The 18,546-nt window shown below is 37.0% G+C and overlaps 1 protein-coding gene across 1 annotated transcript in view; it reads left to right on the forward strand.

The window, feature by feature from the left end:
* Positions 1-18,546, forward strand: part of IL1RAPL1 (interleukin 1 receptor accessory protein like 1) — a 578,609-nt gene that overhangs the window by 407,375 nt on the left and 152,688 nt on the right. Inside the window, exon 5 of the mRNA XM_041472402.1 lies at positions 14,341-14,415. Within this exon, the coding sequence (XP_041328336.1) occupies positions 14,341-14,415 (75 nt within the window). The remainder of the gene's footprint in view (positions 1-14,340; positions 14,416-18,546) is intronic.

Genomic DNA, 18,546 nt, shown 5'->3' on the forward strand with positions numbered 1-18,546 from the left:
CATTTCTCAAACTGCTTAAAAAAAAAAAATCAATAATGCTACCTTATCTAGTCTTTTTGTGTTTGTGGTTTATTTTTTTTGGTTTTGTTTGTTTGGGGTTTTTTTTGGTTTTTTGTTTTTTTTTGTTTTTTTGGGGGGGGGGTTTGGTTTTTTTGGGGTTTTTTGTTGTTGTTTGTTTTTTTTTTTTTTAATAATGTCACTATTTATTTTTCTGCACTGATCTTTCTGTGTTTCTGCCCAGGATGATATATTATGAGTTGGGCATGAAAACGGCCTGTGGTAGCTTTTGAAGTCCTGGTGAAAGCCATTTGCAATAGTAAAACCTACGACATCTTACCTGTATTGTGTATGATACAATACCAGAGACATATTCCATGTGTGCCACTAACAAATGTAACAGGTAAATTAAACCTCTGACAGAGGCAATAATTTCTGGATCCTCTCTTGAAGTAGTTGCATGGAAGAAAATAACAACTATTGTAATGATATATAGCAGAGATGTAAGTCAGAAAGAAAATGTTAGAACTTTTGTTATGGTTGAGAAGACTTTGACAAGTTTTTTGACTCTTTACACATAAGACAAGTGTGTCTAGTTTTCCTAAATGCCAGATATCTGTGGGGCACAATGGTAATGTGATATCCAGAGACGTTGAAGATCCATCTAATAATGAAAATCCATCTGCATATTTTAGTAATTAAAATATAGACCTCGTTATGTTTGTGGGAGTGGTAAGACACTGGAGCAGGTTGCCCAGAGAAGTTGTGGATGCCCTGTTCCCCGTCAAGTTGGATGCAGCTCTGAGCAGCCTGGTCTAGTGGGAGGACCAGGGGTGCACCCCTGCTGCATTGAAGGGGTGGTGGAAATAGATGATCTTAGAGATTCCTTCCAACCCAGCATGGCTCTGTGAATGTAATGTAGGAAGAGAAGGTATCATCTGTTGTTAATTCAACTTAGGAGACCTTTTTTTCTTCCTCTGATACAGTAGCTTGCTGTCCTGTCTGTGGGGGCCTTGTGTACTAATCTTTGTTCCCTAAATATTAATAGGACTGGTTTTGTTACTAAGAATTTTAAAGTATTAAATAGAGATGTCAGATTTTTGGACAAACTATTCCCAGTCAGTGCACTACATAGAAAAGATATGGCTGTTACTGCTAGGTAATAACTTTTCGTGCCTTTTTCTCTCCTTGAAAGACCCAGAGTCATGTAACATAATAGCTACTACACACAACTGTTTGTGGAAAGAAAATTTGTTCTTTGTTATCAAAATGGAACACAAGGATGAAATATTTCTGAGGAACAATCCTTCAATCAATATAAGAATGAGTATTTTCTCATGGAAACAAATTTTTCCCATTCTCTCTGTAATTTTTATTTGTCATTTGCAAAAATTGATGTACTTCTGATTTGATCTTTTTCTTTCTCTAGTTCCTTGTAAAAACAACTTAATTTCTTGTAGGAGTGTTACAGATCTACCTTTTAAGGTTCCATACAGGTTTGGGGGTTTTTATTATCTTGTATTTGAGGTGACAGCTAATTTTCTCTTTTCTCTAGCATGGCATGTAATGTACTTTGAACATTCAGAGAAAAGTCAGCCATATAAACAGAAGACAAGACTATTTGTATGCAAAATGGGTGTTGGTGCTACTTTCTACACAGACTCTGCATTCCAGATTTCTTATCCATTTGGAAAGAGTGTAACTTGCTAGAAAATTGCATTTTCAAAAAAAAACAAAAACAAAAACAAAAAAAAAAAAAAAAAAAACCTTTACAGACAAGTCACTTGTTTTATGGGGATTTAGGATCCAACTTTACAGGCAAGTCACTTGTTTTATGGGGATTTAGATTCCTTATCCTAGACTTGCACAAGGATTATGGCACAAAGTAGGATTTACAAAAGCACAGGAATTAAACAAAGGGGATCCATAACAAATTTTTGAGGACTGACATGAGAGTTGGGCTCCTAAGTATCTACACCATTTTTGGAAATTGGCTGGAGGCTCCTAAATCCCTGGTGACATGCTGTAGCAAGTACTGTGCAGTGGCATGGAGCTCAAACACTAGAAGCAGCATGAATTTTTTAGCAGTGCACCCTTCCCTTGCTCACCAGCACACATTACTGAACTTCTGAAATAGAGTATTTTAGCACAGACAGTGTCCTTATATGTCCTTTCTAATGGAAATCCTCTGTATGACACTGAATAGTGCCTTGTGGACAAACTCTGAAAGAGATTAGAAAATTCTAACATATTTAACTAGGCCCCTATGCTGAAAAAGTTTGGAGTTTGCTTTACGCACAGTTAATATTATACACAACTAGGGTGGATATTTTTATGCACCAAACATTAAATATGGTTGTGTAATCACCAGCTCTGGTAACATTTCTGCAGACCAAATGTTTATGATGTCTAATCTCTGTTTGTTGCCAAGTAACCGTATGATATGTGCTAATATAACATCTGCCATACTGGGTTTGTAGACAGAGCTTTATTTAAAGCTTGGCACATTAAATAGACAATATGTGTCAGATATTATTGTTCTCAGGCTGTTCTTCTCCCTCTCCTTACATGGACTGTGTAAATTCTTTTGGTTTTCATGTCCTATGGTAGACCTTGATTTCCTATCATGTTGAGAACCAGAAAAGGTATGGAAACAAAAACTGCAAGCTGAGACTTCAGACAAGATTTGTATAGAGGTAATGCAAACCTTAAGTCCTCTGTGCCAGGGTGTCTGCTGTTACAATGGAAGGACCTGTACACACAGCATAGAACAAGGCACCACATCTGTGTGATCAACTTTGGAGCTCTGCAGTGCAATTTGCATGGCACATCCCCCATCCCACCTGCTGCACAGGCACTGAGTACTCAGGATACCCAGGGAGTTCTCCAGGCTTTCTAAACCTGATTGCACGGTACAAATATTTGCTAAAAATTATATAACGAGTAGAGACCTGCTAGAGATATTTTGGTCCAATCATCTGCTCAGAATAGGGCAGGCTTCTGAGGGTTATGTCTGGTTGGTTTTAAATCTCCAATAATGGAGAAAATAAAGTATCTCTGGGCAACCTGCTCCTGTCATAGGGTCACCACCTATGAAGTGGATGATATTTTTCTTATGTTTAAGTGGAATTTCCTGTGTGTTTTTTTTTTTTTTTTTCCTGTGCCATTGCCTCTTATCCTGTCCCTTGCCCTGCAAAGAGTATGATTCTGTTATCTTGACTTCAGCCATCCTGAGTTTTCAGACATGGACAAGATCTCTTTTAGGGATCTTTTCTTCAGGCTGAGCAGTCTCAGCTGTCTTGGTCTCTCCTTGTCTGAAATGCTCCAATCCCTTAGGCATCACTGTGGCCCTTCGCTGCCCTGATCCCTGTATGTCAATATCTCTCTTATATGGGAGAGTCCAGAGCTTGGCCCAGCTCAGGGTGTCTCTTCCTCAACTCCAGATGTGTCTCATCACAGCTGAGAAAAGGGGAAGGATCACCTTCAACCTGCTGGCCATGCTCTGCTTGATGCAGCCCAGGGTGCTGGGTCTTCACTGCTGCAAGAGCTCAGTGCTGGCTCACAGCTAACTTGTGCCCTATGAATCCAAGGTCCTTCCATGACAATCTGATTTTCAGCTGCTTGGCTCCAGGACTGTATTGAAGTTTGGGATTATTGCTCCCCTGGGACAGGACTTGGCAATTCACCTTGTTGATCTTCATGAGGTTCCTGTCAGAGTCAGACCATTTCTCCAGCTGTCAAGGTCCCCAAGTGGCAGCAGCCCTGCTGGTCATCAACCACTCTTCCCAGTTTTGTGTTCCATTATCCAGAACACTAAAGAAGTGCTGAACCAGCACTGATCCTGGTGGTACAGGCTGCCCCAAAAGCTTTCTGCTGCTCATTGCAGCCCTCTTAGTCCAGCAATTCACTCAGTTGTCAACCCATCTCCCTATCCACATACAAAATCCATCGAGTTTGTCAGTGAGACAAAAACATTTCAAGCCCTCCTTAAGTCAAGATAAAACAGCACCAGCTGCTGTCTGCAGGTCCACTGAGCCCATCATCTCGTCACTGAAGGCTATCAGGTGGGTTAAGCACAATTTTACTTTTGTAAATCCATGCTGATTATTCTCAACCATCATCTTGTTCTTAATAATCTTGGTAATGGTTTTCAGGACTGTTTGCTCCATCATCTTCTTAGGGATCAAGGAAAGGCTGGCCAGCCTATGCTGCCAAGATACTCCTTCTAGCCTTTCTTGAAGATTAGGAGTGATATTTGCTTTCTGACAGTCCAAAATCTCCCAACTTAGAAGCAAAACCCTTGTCTCAATGGAGTAGATGAAAAAAAAAGTTGCCTGAGAGGACAGAAAAGAACATGTGCACTCAATGAGAAGTACAAAAAGAAAATAAAATCTTCTTATTGTTCATGAAAGTGGATTTTTTTTCAGTTTTTATGTCACAAGAAATGACACTATGTCCAAATTCCTAGCAGAGCAAAGACAGATTCAGAAGACTAAATCACTGAAATTACTTGGAGAACAAAGTAATTGTTCTAATCTTACAGGTCTAAGACAGAACTGGACAGAGAAAATGAGAGCAGGTCACCTTTTAAATCAGATGATTTTTAAATAGAGCAACAGAATTAAAAGGTTGAATACAAATCCTGAAAGAGAAAACTCTATGAAATATGTAAAATCTTTAATTTCAAGTCCTTTAAATGTCAGCTCACTGAAAGACTTGAAGTGGTCAGGGTGCATAGGGTCCTCTCCTCTTTAAAGGCCTGCTCAGAGGCTGAGAAATCTTACTTTGAAATGTCAGCATTATCAGCAGATTTATATCAGATTTAATTATTAAAAAAAAAAAAAAGTTTGGGCCTCTCACTACAAAAAGGCTTTGAGGTGCTGGAGAGGGTCCACAGTACAGGCATTGGAAGAGGAGGTACTTAAAAGACCTGTAGATGTGGCACCTGGGGACATGGTTTATTGGGTTGCACAATTTGTCTACAAAGGTCATGAGCTAGTGTATATCCAAGAACTATCTGCCCTAACTCCAAAAAAGGAAGAAATAATAAAATCAAGGCAAGAACAAGATTCTCAAAATTACCATTCATTTCCTAAAATCATCATTCTTCTACTGATGCTGCCTTCAATGGGGTACTTTAAATTGTGCTGAAAAATCTTCTGGGCTGAAAAAGAACTGAAGATGCTGGTCAACAGCAGCTGGACATGAGCCAGGTGTGCCCAGGGGGCCAGGGAGGCCAAAGGCCCCTGGCCTGGATCAGCAATAGTGTGGCAGCAGGACCAGGACAGGGATTGTCCCCTGTACTCAGCACTGGTGAAGCCACACCTCAAATCCTGTGTCCAGTTTGGGCCTCTCACTACAAAAAGGCTTTGAGGTGCTGGAGAGGGTCCACAGTACAGGCATTGGAAGAGGAGGTACTTAAAAGACCTGTAGATGTGGCACCTGGGGACATGGTTTATTGGGTTGCACAGTGCTGGATTAGCAGTTGGACTTAATGATCTTAAAGGTCTTTTCCAGATTTCTTTTTGATTCAAATGATTCTAAAACATGCTCCATTCCTTGGACTTGAACTCTAAATCTCAGATAGGGTACACAAATAATAGGCAAAAATATTAAAAAAAAAAAAGGAAATTATCGCTGAATTTCAGGGGGAAAATTTTAATGATTGTGAAAATAGAGGACAAGAAATAATAGTATATATATATATTCAATGACAAGTGTGAAGGGCTGAACAAGAAAAGGTAGGTATCACGGAATAATTGGACTGTATAAATGAGGGATTCTTGTGGTCATCTGAAAAGAATTATGGAGTAATTGTTAAAAATATGTATTTTTTCTAGTTACAGAAGCTATAACCTTATGATAGTTCCATCCCCATATTTTCTGTGGTTTAACCTGTGGTTTAGAGATAAAAGGAAGGAGAAGAGGTTAGGGTAATGATATGAGAAAGATGAATCCTTCATTCATCCTGGAATGCATCATCCTAGAATCTAGGATGATATGCAGAGAAATTTTAATAGTGTGATGCAGAATGCTTGCTTGATGACAATTTTTTAGTCTGCTTTTTCTAGTAAGTTTGTCTAAATCATTATTATTTATATAAATCTTTTGTGCTTCATGAATATGACATCTTTTCAGGTAACCCCATTGTTAAGAATCCTGCGTGTGTTTCTATTTGTTACACAAGCCTTATACAGGAGTTATAAACACACCACTTCCCTAAAGACTCTTCTGAACAAAGGCATAAGCTAACATGTAGATAGAGGAGCAGATTCCCTTGCAGGCTCTAACTGCATTGCTGCTGAATGACATGCTGGTGAGCTGCTTCATTAAGCTGAAACATCAGAGGATTTGCTGGTGGAAATGCTCCTTGATACATCATTTAATTATTTTTCTAACAAGAGATTTCACTTTCAAAAAATTCACTGATAGTATATAATCTGACCTTTTGTAGCAATAACATTCTTTTTTTTCCCCAGATGATCTGATACCTTTAAGACCCAAGTGAAGAGAAAAATTTAACAGAACATGCAGGTAGACCAGGCTTTAGCATGACATCCTTTTCATAAACCTACTTAGGAAATCTCATTTCCATTATCTTGCTTTAGGAATCAGTTTTGTATAAAAACAGTGGTGTAATGTAGAGAAACTACAGGCAAAAGAGAAAAAATATTTTGGATATTTTAGATACTTTAATATTTATATTTGGCTTTCTGTACTATGGGTCTCTTTTTTGTTTGGGGTTTTTTTGTGGGAGATGGGGAATCCTGTCACTATAATTAAAAAAAAAAAACAAAACAACAACAACAACAACAAAAAAAACTTATAGAATTAAAGCTTTGCTTTATTCCATCCCTTTTTCTTCATAAGATCCCAAAATCTGCCACGCAGAAGGAGACAAAGAGGATCTCAACATATTAGGCTGATATTTCACTCAATTGTTTAACTACATATATTCTTTTATTCTTTTGAATTTCAAGACTGCCTTAACATCTGCCATGGCAACCTTTTGATTATTTGTACTTTTTCCATGGAGATGATCTCTGGGAAATGTCACTGTGTGTTCAAGAAAACTAACATCTCCTCTGAAGTCATAGGGATAGCACAAGTTTCACATCAGATTCAATTAGAGATGAGCAGATAATGAAAACCCCAACATCTGGCTGCATTTGCTCTTCTCCAGTATTCAGTGTGTTGTTAATCTCAGGGGACTCACAGGCTTAAAACATTTTAAAAGGCTTATTGGAAATATTCTTCCCATCTTTATATTTGATTTTAGTGATGTCTCTTCTCAATATACATCATGAAAACTTTTGCAACCTCTTTATTGAATACAAGTTTAGCTGTTTCTGCACTTTCTTTTAGGAAGGGCTGATATTCTACTCAAAGGACTATAAAGGTTTTTATTTTTGAAAAAAAAAAACCGTTATTGAAAAAATTAAAGATTATGGCCAGTTTGCAAAAAATATCAGAAGAAATCATTAGGTGTAAAAAAATAAAAATAATTTTAATTTATATGCCCAAAGTGGGGGGGGGAATTGCTGTTTTGTTGTTTTTAGGGGTTTTTAATATGTGGTAAGGAGAAGACAATGACAAAGACATAAACTGAAAGGAGAGATGTTTTTGTCTTGCAATGCAAGATTTATGGGAACATTTCAGAAGATAAAAGCTGATCTTGAGTCAGTCATAGTGGAAATGGAGTTACATTAGACAGCTCATTTACAGTCATATGCCTATGGCTTTGCACACATAACTTCAGTGTCCTTATATGTGTCTGCCCTCAGTTTGAACTGCTTGATTCAGCATGCATGCAGCAAGACAGAATATTCTTACAAGGCTGCTGTGCAATTCATGGCATATGTGACTTTAAATGATGCCCTTGTGAATGGAAACTAATCTGAATGTAACTGAGAGCAGAGATTTAAGGTTGTTAAGTCTCAAGCAAGTGTAAAGATTTCCCTTCCTTTGAAAGACCTTGCCATATACTTAGTTTTTAAAAGGAATTGATGTCTCTATTGATAGGCCTGAATACACAGGACTATACCTATGTATGGAGAAATAAGGAAAAAAACCAGCATCCTTGCATTGCATTACGTTTTTTTGCTCAGCTCACATTTACTCTCAGGAGTCTCAGAGTTCTCAGTATCAACACTCATCTGGACAGTGACTGTGTAGATTAATGTTTCAAGACTGTAGCTTCAGCCTGGACATAATTAATTTTATTGCAATCTGCTGTAGACTACTGCTACTGCATTACTGCATTTTCTTCTTTCAGACATTTCTATTAAGGCAAAGAAAACAAACATAAAAGTATGCATCAGAGTTTTTCAAGGCACTGCAAATATCAACTGGAATGCTATAGTTTTTCCTTCTATTATTATAATTACTTATGATTCCTGAATATGGCCATTAATGTCAACTGTTCGTAACTTAGGGCTTTCCAATGACAGTGCATTATTTTCAGATCCTTCTCATGACACTTTAACATAGCAATCTGAACCCAGATCTTTGTTTTACTCGAGATTCAAACTTTCTCCACGGAATCTGGCATAAGATAATCATGCTTGACAATGCTTGAATAAATGTTCAGATGAGGTAGTTGGAAGGGTGAGTGCACCCCATGCACTTCCCAGCCAGGCCCAGGACAGCTCCGAGCATGTGGAGCAGGCAGCAGTGCTGGCACTGCTGCAGAATTGTAAAATGGTTTGGGTTGGAAGGACTTCAGACATTATCTGGTTTCAGTCCTTCTGCCATGGACAGGGTTGCTCAGGGCCCCACCAGCTGTTCTTGAACATTTCAAGGGGCGCTGCAGCCACAGATTCCGTGGGCAACTTGTTTACCTTTACAGTCTGTCAGACCTCCTCTATATCCTCCTCAGACATCCCTCCCCTGACAGAAGTACCTTGTCCACACAATTACCTGTCTGTGACAAAACTGGCACAACAAATATAGGAGATAAAGAAACACAAGCTCAGAATATTAGCAAGAAAGTAAATGGAAATGAGGAATTCTCTTAAGTTTCTAAACACAAACCACGAGATGCAGTCTTTTTGAACTGTGGGTTGAATTCAAAGAAACAGCGCAGACTTCATGAAAAGAACTCCATGTCTCTGATGTCCTTTGATTTCAAAGTGTAGGAATATTTTCCCATTGCATGGCAATGAATTCTTCTCCCTATTTAATTCTTGTTATGGTTACAGTATCTTCCAGGGACTTGTCAGTCATTTTTTCTAAAATAGACTAAGTTCATAAACATAAGAAATTTAATCTCATTGCATTATCTCAAATATCAGAAAGATCAGAAGGATTTTCATCCTCAAAATGTAATTTTTACTTCAATAAAACATTTGAACCAGAAAAGTTCTAAAATATATATAACTCAGACTGGACAAGTTAGGCAATTATTCCTGTGAATTTTTGCCTGGAATGAAATGTCCAGACAATAAACTGGCTTTCTGATTTTCAGACAATTCCACAAAACCCTGTCTTCTTCTAAGAAATTAAAACCTTTTGTAGTTATATTCAAGGGAGAATCTGAGAACACTTCATAAAACAGACATAAACCTAGATCTTTAGAATTATAATTTTTCTATTATTAAGTTTGTGCATTTTGAGTCGGCTCCATTTTGATGTCCAGATTAGTGCTATTTTGATACACAGGTTGAATTAAGACTTTTCATTGCTTGTGTTAAAATCTAACAGTTGGCTGGTCTCTCCAAATGACAGTGTTTTGCACAGAGCAAGTGTGTGTACCTATCATGTGACCACATTCATCTGAAGCTAAAGCAGCAGCGTAGGAAGAGGAGCATGGAAGTCAGTGTCTGATGTAAAAATATTATCTTCTGGCTGGTTTCCAGCACGGTGACTGATTGTGGTGGCTCTCACTTTCATTACTGCAAGAAAAATTGTTCAATATATTTTAAATGTACATCCAATCTGATAGACACGGAATGTGAATTTAGTCACTTTTTCTCTGAGCAGGATCAATATGTCTGCAGCTGACTGGTATTTCTGAAGTTGTATATTAATTTTTAATAAATCTTCAGAATTGGTTACTTCACCTTTTTATTTTTTTAGCTTTAGTTTACTTCAAGTTTGACACATATTTGTTTTCAAACCATTCATCAATGATGTTTCAGAAGTCAAACATAAGATGAGCTGTAAACTTGATTTATGATCGAACAGCTTTCCTTTAAAAGGCACTGACCTATCAATACCCATTGTTTTTAAAGAGGAATATAGCAATTTTGATTAAAATGATTTCTTGACTCTAAAGCAGTGGGGGTAGACAGTGCAGGGTGGGAGGGATGGTGCGAGGGTGGTGAAAAACAAAAGCAAAAAAAAAAAACCAAAAAAAAGTGAGAAGGAAAAAAAGAAAAAACCAAGAGGGAAGAAGGGAGAAGTGAATCCATATATGAGTAGATAATAATATCCAGGAACTAAGATTCTTGCCAAGAGACTTGAGAATTCCCTCATGCAAGAATAGGAACCCGAGCACTCTGTTCCTCCTGTGTGACAGCCATGTTGATAAGTACTACCTGTGGGAAGAGCATCTTCTCTTTATATTTTTAAACATATTCAAAGAATTTTTGTTCTTTATATACAGTAAAGAACAGGAAGTGCTTTCAAATCAAGGATATTTTTGTAGGACACGAAAATTATTGCCTTCATGCATCTATTTCTAAAAAAAAGAATAAAAGGTATTTAACTTGTTTAAGAGACCAGACATAGTTGTGAGTTTCATAAATTCAGTTGGGTTCTTGATATTTAGTAACATTTTAGAAAGAAATAATTAAATTATGCTTTTTCTGTTCAATTTAGTAGATAACTGGCTCAATATATCTGTCTGAAAATGATATTGATTTTGAACAGACTCTCACATGGCTTAGTTAGGAAGTCATTCCCCATGATTTTAAGGATGTGAAAAAGTTTATAGGAGATATATAGGTCTACTCCAGAGTTTCTAAACTAAATGAAGATTGTAGTAACTCTGTGCTGTCCATTAATGTTGACTTTCCACAATTTAGAGTGTACACTTGAGGGGTGTAGAGGCAGCTAGAGAAATTCTCACCTCTGCATCAGTCCACTGGAATTAATGTGCCAGAACGTACTTACATACATTTTCAGGCTAAGAAATGGATCAAATAACAGACACTAAAGGCCCTGTGTGACTGAGGAAAAGTTTCAGATCACCTTGGAAAATTTGATATTTAAGCACATATAGTTATTAAAATTCTTTTCTTTGCCTATATAACTCCTATTCACAGTAGCTTCCTACAGTTTAAAGTTCTGGAATGCAGAACTTTACTGGATATGTTTACTTTTCTGGACAGGTGAAGGAGTTGACCCTGGAAAATATGACTGCTTATAGGACAGACATGCAGCAGTGTGAGGTTGGTAGACATCTAAAGAAATGCAATGCTGGGGTACTCCTCCCAATTTAGAATTTTTGGAGTTGCATTGTCTTACTAAATATAAATTGTTACTGTCAACAAACCTTGGTAACTCACCCATCAAAATAAGTATAGGACACAATTAACTTCTGTCGAATCTTTGTTTTACTATTGATTAGGGAGGTTTTGTACTCCTTGGGGATGGGGCAGAGTGCACTCTAAACAAAATGGGAGGAACGGGTGACAAAGTAGAGAACAGAGATGCTCCTTCAGGAAGCCTTGAAAAGTTGGAGAAAATCATGGAGTCAAAAAAAGAGCAAAGGCAATATCTTGGTCTAGAAGATGAATAATCCTGTGCAGCAGTCCCAGAACCTGGGACTGACTGAGTAGGAAAAAGCTTTGCATGAATTGTCCTGTCAGCCCAGGTGGACAATAAATTGAGCATGAGTTGGTGAATCCCAGCTGCAAAGCTCTTGGCAACACTTCAGCCAGCATGTCCAGAAGTGTCCATGTCCATGCTCCCAGTCCTGCTGTGTCTGTGAGGCCACACCTGGGACACTGAGAAATTTTCAGCCTTTTGCTGTTCAAAAAGACAGATGCACAGAACCAAGTGCAGTGTAGGGCCACTGGGTGGCTGGCAGCTGGAACACCCAAAGTGGTGAAATCTGCACCCACAGAGGTGTTCAAAATGTGACTGGATAGGTCCTGACAACCTGCTCTATTGGACCTGCTTCCAAGAGGAGGTCGGGTCACTTGGCTTCCATCCTGTGATGCTGATACATCATTTATGTATCTAATTTGTTGTTTTCAGTAGCATTTTATTTCTTAAATTATGTATTAAATCTCATAAATTAAACTGGGCAAAAATTTTATAACTTCATACTTCTGTTGAAGGATGATTTATTTCCATACATCCTGGGCCTTTTCATTTAAAAGTAGAAAGCTTCTTAGAGACCTGAGATACAGGATCATAAAAGTAATGTTGGTCTTTGCTTAAACTGATAATAATGCTGGTTTCTAATCCACTTATTCATTGCATTCAGATTAACTCCACAAGTTACTATATCTTTACTTACAATGAGGGAACTTTGCTCACAGTTTCAAAACAGATTTAGAAAAACAGTGACTCAGAAGACATTATCTAATGAATAGTAATTGAGTTGAGAATGACAGAAATGCAAAATTAAATCTAAATTCATACTGGATGTTTAAAAAATGGCAATGTGCTGATGAATTATGAGCCTTTACAGAGAAGTTAAGAAATGAAATGACTAATTTTACAGTTTAAGAAGAAAATATATTTTGAATCCTTTTCCTTTCCACCCACTTTAGAATTTAAGAAAAAAAAAAAGAGAGAGAGAAAAACAGATAAAAAGAATTAACATTGGTGTAAAGAAAAGTAGCAAGCCAGAGATGATGCCAAAAATCTTTCAGCTTTCTCCAAAGCCTGTAGCGCAGAACGATTTCCCATAGAAACTAGGAGTTGGAAGAAGAATGAACTGAGAGAAGGTTTTTGGACAAAGTACACGTGTTTTACCACTCCACTGAATTTTGATTCATTGCTAGGTCTGATAGGTTAACACCTCTTATACCAACTGAGTGGGTTTATGCTTTTATCATATAAAGGATAATCTCTGTAAAGCAGAAACACGAGTTGATAATGGTTCCATTCTGTAATTGTTGTAAAGTTGAAATTAATGCTGTACTTTTTAAAGAACATTGATAATTTACTAAAAGACCAGAGGAAACATAATGAAGAGAATGCAAATAAACTTCTCCTGCTATTTCACTGACAGGAGACAAGTGTGTTTTGTAGATTAAGCCCATACACATATGGGAATGTGTGTGTGTCAGTAAGAACAGGAGCATTGATTTTGACAAGTTGAAGGGAACAAATATTCTAGAGCTGTATCAAAATGTCAAATGTATTTAAATCTGCGACAGCCCATAATCTGTGTTAAAAACTGAAGTATGAATTGATGTTGAAAAGCAGAATATCAAAATGTTGCAGGTGACTAGAAAAATTGGAAATTTCCCATGAATATTTAGTACCAGTATTAAAGGGGGGAAAAAAATCATTCTTTTTGGTTCATATGGCATGCACACATCTCTCAGACACAGTAAAAAGTACACTTGCTAACAAAAACAAAAGTAGTAATAATCAATGTCACTTCCATGAACCAAATAGGCAGATGTTATATTTGGTAGAATAGCATGATTAATATACATGCATACTTTGAACACACTTCAACAACCATCAGAAAGTTTTTAACCACTACAAAATTCTTTCTATTCCACCATTGTATAAGTCTACTAATATTATCTCAGGGTAGACCAAAAGGGAAAAGAGAAGCCGTCGTATTAGGAATCTTGACATTATTTCATTGTATTCATTCCCTGGATTTTGAAAACAGCCTTTTTCAAGTACTCCGCTCTACAAAGTTTTGATGTTGGGGATGTCTTTTCAAATAAAATTTTCATCAAATATTCAAAATTGTTTTAGAGTAACTTATGTTATCTATCTTTTAATGACTATACCTTATAGAAAAGTAATTAAATATCACAGCAAACTATGAAATCCTGAATAATATTTACAAAAAGAGAAAATTCAATGTCAGTGCATTTTTGGTTTGGGTTTTTTTCTTGATTGGTTGGTTTAGAGGTTTTTGTTGTTTTTCTTTTATTGCTTGGTTGCTTTATTTTTTTTTTTTTGGTGGGTTTTTTGTTTGTTTTTGTGGTCTTTTAAAGAGTTTACTTTTTTAATAAAAGGACTTTTAATTTTGGAGCTATATTTACTGTCTAAGCAAAAACATTTACATCTACTGAAGGCAGGAACATTATTAAAACAAAATAAAACCAAAGCCTTCTTGAAATATTAGGTATAAAACCAAGTCTTAGTCTACCCAATAATAATCAGAGCACTACATATGTGAATTTCTTTCTTTTCTAGCGCCACTAACAGATAAACCACCAAAGCTTTTACACCCCTTGGAGAGTAAGCTAACAATTCAGGAGACCCAGTTAGGTAAGTAGCAAACATAACTTCTATTCAAATTGTATGAAGGAATTTCATGTGTTAATGTATGATGGTAATGTAATGGCATGTTTACATTAATAATTTAATTGAAAAGACATTAGACATATGTTGATTCCATGCAGAGATGTATGATATATCATTGACAAGACTGTACTTGACAAAAAAAAAATCTTAATAATTAATACTGAATGCTAAGCTTTTGGTTACTGATACAAGGTTTTATCTTGCTGAAAGTCAACAGTGACCAGAGTATCTGAACTTAACTTTCCCTTCTCTGTATATTTATACATACTTACTCTGGGATTCACTGGGATTTTGTGGTTTAAGTTCTGCTCGGAAGACTTCTGTGTTTTGTTGGCAGCAAAGATATTCCCTAATTACAAAGTTTGTGCTGGGCAAATCATCCAGCAAACAGTAGTATTATCATAATAGCATCTGATAATTCTGAATATATGGATATTTATGCATAGATGAAAGAACAGAAATTGATGCATGAAGAAAGCATTTTGCTTCACTTTTTCTAGTCTAGTGGGTGGTGGATATGATTGGTCACTTTCACGTCCTACTGCTGCAGAGCTAATGAAGGCTCCAAAACTGAGTGCATGAGTTAATAGATTTTGCAGGATATAGCAATTTATCTCTTTGTGGATTGGCAATGAGAGCAACTTGTAAGAAACAACAGTAGGTTACACTGGAATTATGCTTTGGTGTCAGAACAGTAACCTATTGATAGATTTTCTAGCATGTTGGCTACAGGAGAAAATGGAAACCAATCTGGTGGAAACAAATCTCGTAGGAAAAAAATATAAATAAATCTCATAGAAAAAATACTGCAAGTAAAGCTCAGTACATTCTGCAACACAACATCAGAAAAAGCAGAAGGCTTGCAAATTAATTCTGACAGTCATTGGCAGAGCATTTTATGGTGATTACCAGTTTATGGCTAATAGTGGCCAGAGAATAACTCATATTTTCTTTAATACTAGTAAACTATTTCTTTGAATGATTCAGGCTATCCAGGTAAATTTCTGATATGTTGATATACAGGTTTTGTAGAAACTATTATATAGAAAAGGAGCCTTGCAGCATGTTTCCTTCTAGAGCTTTCTATTTTTCTGCAGGTATTGTTTCTGATATACTGATTCAGAAAATCTTTCCTGTATGCCAGTCCTAAATGGTTTTAGGTTGTTTGAACACAAGACTAGGGAACAGAGAACAAAGTGACTGCACATTTGTTTTTTAACTAATGTTTCTTACTGAGATATTATGGATGAAAAAAAGAAAAAACAAAACCAAAAGGCAGAACCTTTCTGGGCTTTGATGTTGTCCTGCTAAATATACTGTATGGTGAGGCTATTTCAAGAAGAGTGTAATTATTAATGGCTAGCTAGAAGCTTTTTGTCTATGATTTTTAGAATTAATCTCAGTTTTGATTTTTCATAGTTCTAAGAAACATATCAAATCATTTGAAAAGAGCTGGGTTTGAAAAAGACACTTTAGGAAGCTAAATAGCTGTTGGTGAATATAAAAGAGCTAACTTGAAAACATCACTTTCAGACACAGATGGGAAAGTCTGACCATAAATTAATTTATGGTGAAGTTACAGTACTTAGCCTTGTATCAAAAAGCTACAAGAATATATTAATTTGTTGTTTAAAAGCCCATGAAAAACATGTGAGAACTGGAACAAGTGAGAGAAATTGATAGTTCCCTAACACGAAAACCGTGTTTTTCTGTTCTTAGATTTAATGCCTTAGTCCTGCTGGATAACCTTTGAAAGGTCTGTGTTTCCCTGAGGAAAGCTAGTGTTCATTTCTGGGGGTCAGTTCATACCTTGCAGAGATGCAGAATATTTTAATGTTGGAATAACGCCAAGGTTCATTTAGATAGCTGTTGAAGCTATGAGAATCCTACTCAACTGAGACTTGGGGTGGCCACATTTTGTGACCAGTCTAGACACTGCCAGAAAATGTTAGTCCTCCAGAATGTATTTAGGATGGTGTGTTTGTCCCTTACTTGGAAAATAAAAGTGTTGGTGGACATTGGAGGAGTAGAATGGGTGATATTCCCATTCCCAAAGAGAAGACAGAGAAAGGAACGAGGAACTTGGGGCAGTCCAGGATTTCTTTAGCAGGTAAGCAATTGCTGGGAAGTTGGGGCAATCCCTGTTCTCCTGCCATATTTCTGTCCTCACCTTGCAGTCTTCAGCTGGAGTTGAAAATGAAAGAGGTTACGTGTGTGTGTCAGGGAATGTTCTGGGAGGTCATACCTGCCTTACAGGGATGTGTGTTAGCTCCAGGCACACATGATGTACTCAAAAGTCAATGGTGATGGTTCACCTCCAAATCTTCCCCTGTGGAGCCCTGCTGGGCACACTTCTGAGGAAGACCTCAGTAATACCGGTGTATTTCTGTTGAAAGAGCTACTGGAATTCAATTTTAAACAGAACACCTCCAGGCGGTATCTAATTAGAGGTGTATCTAACTCCCAAGACATATCTAAGACACATTTTATTCATTTAGCTCCAGCACTGCTGGGTGAAAGACATGGGAGGCATAGGGGGGTCTTCTACACACAGCAATTAAAACTAATGCTATGGGACCACAAACCTGTTGTGTCATTTTCTTGCTTGGCTTCCACAAAACAACATCAGACCAGGATGTGACTGCAGGGAGGAGTTTCTCTAAGGGATGACTGATATGGATTAAGTCAGACTTGCCAAGGCAAAAGGTGAGAAACCAGAGTTGGAGCATCTGCACACCTCAGTCCTAGGAACCCACAGGTTCCCATAGTGCTCAAGTCATCCTGAGTTGCTTGAGGAAGAGGTGTCATGCTATTCTGCTGGTATTTGGGAGTGTGTCAAGGATGGTTGTGCTGCAACCAGCAACTTCAGAGAGTCACAGGTATCTTGATATATAGTCAGAAATATCTGTTTATTTCACTGAATAATAACCAGAAATGCACAAGATAGAAGCACAAGATAAAAATTGAAGGAGAAATTAATTTCTCAAAGGTTTTTCATATAAAATAGCATGGGAGAGCTAAGGAATGAAGTACAAATACCTAGATGAGGAAAGAAAGATTAGTTTCTGGACTTTATGTTTTCTGTTTGCTACTTCACTTCCAACTTTGCAATCAATTACTTAATCCTGTTGCAAGGATAAAAAATGCTAATTACATTTAAGCTTTTCTTCTGTTAAAAAGGCTTTTAGGTAGATATGTGACCCCACTACAAGCTACTTCTCTGGAAACAACATCTCCAGATAAAATATTATGTTAAATACACTCTTCAAAAGATTGTGTGCTGCAAAGCTTGGTGCTGTAAGAAGATGAAGAGTGTTTTCAGCTCTGAGCCTCTGTGGTCTGGCAGCAGCGTGGGCCAGGGAGAGAAAAGCTGGCAATGAGCAGGAGGCCAGGGAAGGAAAGGCATGGGAATGAGGAACATAATGACCAAGGAACTGTGCTCCACAATATTCTTCTTCTTACCTTCAACATGCTAACCAAATCAAGTGTACAAATCCTTGATAACATAAGAACCCCTTGTAATAATAATGAAAACACAAGCCTGAAAACACTAATGCAGATCTGTTCAGGGAGGAATTAATTAACATTGCTCCTTATATATCAGAAATACTAAAACTTTGGGGAACTATATTTTTAGAGTCATGCAGATGTTATGTATTTATGATAGAAATAGATCTTATCCATTATATGTAAATTTTGTTTTAAAATTATATTCTGGGATTTTTTTTATTGGTAACTTCAGAGTCTTTTGAGTTTCACCTTTCAGGTTACAGTGTTCTTCACACCAACACTGTCCAATATCTGTCCCCCTCAAGGAAACAGAGAATACTGTTAGCCTAACACAAAAAACCTCTGATTTTAGTAACAAGTTGGTTTATGCTGTGTTACTAAAATAGACAAATGTGATTCCACAACAGACAATAATGGATTGGGATTAAAAAATTACAAAGCATGAAATAATTATTTTAAAAACCTCACAAGCTAGTTAGCCTCTGTCCTCCCCACTTTTTCAGTGTGTCTCCTGGTTTTGCACAAGTCTGTAATTTGACATGCCAAAATTCACCCAGAAAAATAAAGCTATTGTTAAGTTATTTT

Source organism: Pyrgilauda ruficollis, unplaced genomic scaffold (assembly GCF_017590135.1).
Source record: "Pyrgilauda ruficollis isolate IOZ18807 unplaced genomic scaffold, ASM1759013v1 scaffold29, whole genome shotgun sequence".
Classification (NCBI taxonomy): domain Eukaryota; kingdom Metazoa; phylum Chordata; class Aves; order Passeriformes; family Passeridae; genus Pyrgilauda; species Pyrgilauda ruficollis.